Genomic DNA, 2,690 nt, shown 5'->3' with positions numbered 1-2,690 from the left:
AAGTCTCAATTAAATGAAACACGTTTTGTAAATAATCTTGTTAAATAAGTTAAAATTAATTAAAATTTACTTATATTTGAGATTAACATACAAAAGATTTTTTTCTTGTATTTATTTAAGAGCAGAGGGAATATATAGAAAGAGAGAAAGAGAAAATTCAATTGGCAGTGAATGAAATTGCAGGAATGAAATTGGCACAATATGTAGGAACGACATTTGTGAGAATGGAAAAAAATAGAAAGGAGCATTGAGAATGTAGTAGGGTGGTGAGTAGTTAGGATGATCTATATGGATTTTTAATCATGAAGAGGAATTCATATCATTTGGGAATAAATTTTTGTTATTCTCTCTGTTGTGATTAAATGTTAATTCAACATGAGATTGGTATACTGGGAAATAAAATATGTTCATGATTAATTATTTTATCACTTTAACCCACGAATATATATGAAAAAATATTTAACATAATTTTATTTTTTATCATTAAATATTAGTTGTTAATAGTTAACTTTTTGTTAGCGGTGGGATGGAACCCCGACCTTTCCCTCATTTCCTTCTCTTTTACCCACAAATCTATGAATATATATGAAAAAATATTTAACCTGGTAACTTTAAACAATTACTCTTAGAATAATTATTCAACTTGTGCTTACAAATACAAATACATATACATCTGGTGCCATTGCTAATATAATTTCTTTAGCCAAGCAATATTTAAAGATCTTGGATTTTTTATCCTCCAAAAAATGACTTGATTGCATTTTTGACATACATTCCCATACCAAGGAACAAGATGACAACCACCAAGTTAGCCAGTTTCTTTTGCTTAACAACCTCCCCAACCAAGCCATAAAGGGTTGTAGGTAACCTTCGGTCAACCTTCTTATTACTCAACTCATCAATTGTTTCATGCATATTCTGAGCTTCAGAAGTGGTAGCTTTGGCTCTATTCTGAGCAACACAGTTATCATCTTCCCCTACTTTCCCCATCTCCTTTGTCTGAGAAACCTCACTTGTCTTTGGTTCTTCTTGTGTTGGTGTCTCTTTGGTTCCTCTTTGGTTGTCATCAGCTTCAAGATTTGGTGTTGGTGATTTTGTTGTTGACTTAGCTTCAGTGATGATTTTGGGAAGCCTTATATATAGTAGGCCACCTTGTAACTTGGCTTTGATCCCATTGGTGTTAGAATGAGGAGGAATGGTGTATTCTTTGTTAAATCTATGCCATTTGTTCTCACTTATCTGTTGTTCACCACTGAGTTTTAGTCTACGGTTTGTGCCTATTTGAACCCTCAAATTCTCCTTTCTAAATCCTGCCCATCCAAAGTAGATAAGTTTTGTTGGGTGGCAATTGCATTTGGATTGGTGGAATAAGATGAAATTGAGTTATATTTCATTAATGTTTGGATTGCTAAAATTGAGGATGGAATATAAAGAAAAATATGAGAATTATTTCACCATATTTTATTGTTTCCTTGCATTTTTGTAACCATAGTTTGAAAAGAATGAGATGAAATTAGAATTTTGTTCTATTCCAAACATGTCTAAACAATAAAGTAAGACTTTACATTAACAGCATATCAATATTAAAATCTTTAAACATTTTAGGTAAAATTTCTATTTCTATATAATAACTTTTATCATTTAATATGTAATAAAAAACAATAAAAACAAAGCCTCATAAATTAAATGCGTTTTTGAATCAACTTAATTTCTCAGAAAAAAATCAAATCTCAAAGAGAATTCTACAGAATAAAAAAAACTATTTTGTTTTAGAAAAACTAGAAGCTAGAAAGCATCAAATCAAGTAAAGTTAGAGAGAAAAAAACAATTTCACCTTTAAGCATAAGAATAAGCGTGTCACTTTCTTCATCTTGAGCCCATTCATAAGATGGTTCAAAATCTTCGTAGACACGATTAGCTGCTTGATGTGAGCTTGGATCCGTTTGTGCCATTGATAAAGTAATTTTCGCCTCTTCTCTTGGAAATGAAATCTCTGGCTATACTATGTTTCTTTTATATATATATATATATATATATATATATATATATATATATATATATATATATATATATATATATACATCATCATTGCCTACTTTTTCTTCCAATATGGTATACCTTTCCCTGCAAAGATTGATTTACGTTAAGTACTATTAATTTGTTCCATTACTTTCCATGCAAGAGAAATTGAAGACAAGCTTTGTTTTGTGTCAATACACAACTTCCACGCTAGGTTTCACGTGTTCCTCCAAGAAACATATATGTAAATGTAAGTAATTCCATTGTGAGGGTTTTGTACTTATTCTTCCTTACCGTGCTAGTTTATGATTCATATACGCAATGAAAAATTAAAAATTGTCTCCCTTTTTAACTAAATAAAATTTACAGCTTTGAAAAAAAATTGAGTTCTTTTTTTTTATCATAATTATAATTTAACAGAGGAGATAGGGAAGAGATATTAAAAATTTGAATCCTAATCCAAAATTTGAGTCATTCGAAACATGCAATTAGAGACAGAGTAAGCTTAAAATAGTTTGCAACCGTAATTGTGACCTCAAGTTTTTGGGGCCTGCATGAGTACATATGACCATGTGATCGCAATTGTGATCCCGTCAATCACATTTGTCCAACAATATCCAGGGTTACAATGAGACTACAACCATAATTTAAACCTTGGAGAACAGTATTAC

General features: G+C 30.5%; 1 protein-coding gene across 1 annotated transcript; it reads right to left on the bottom strand.

The window, feature by feature from the left end:
* Positions 1 to 614: 614 nt before the first annotated feature.
* Positions 615 to 1,993, bottom strand: LOC102659985 (uncharacterized). Its single transcript, XM_006588894.3, has 2 exons — positions 1,835 to 1,993; positions 615 to 1,310 (listed from the first exon to the last, which is right to left on the bottom strand). Exons 1-2 carry the CDS (start codon positions 1,950 to 1,952, stop codon positions 733 to 735), a joined length of 696 nt encoding a protein of 231 aa, XP_006588957.1. The 5' UTR covers positions 1,953 to 1,993; the 3' UTR covers positions 615 to 732.
* Between the last annotated feature and the right edge of the window lie 697 nt (positions 1,994 to 2,690).

Source organism: Glycine max, chromosome 10 (genome assembly GCF_000004515.6).
Source record: "Glycine max cultivar Williams 82 chromosome 10, Glycine_max_v4.0, whole genome shotgun sequence".
Classification (NCBI taxonomy): domain Eukaryota; kingdom Viridiplantae; phylum Streptophyta; class Magnoliopsida; order Fabales; family Fabaceae; genus Glycine; species Glycine max.
Note: the sequence above shows the minus strand (reverse complement) of the source record. Positions and strands in the feature narration are given on the sequence as shown.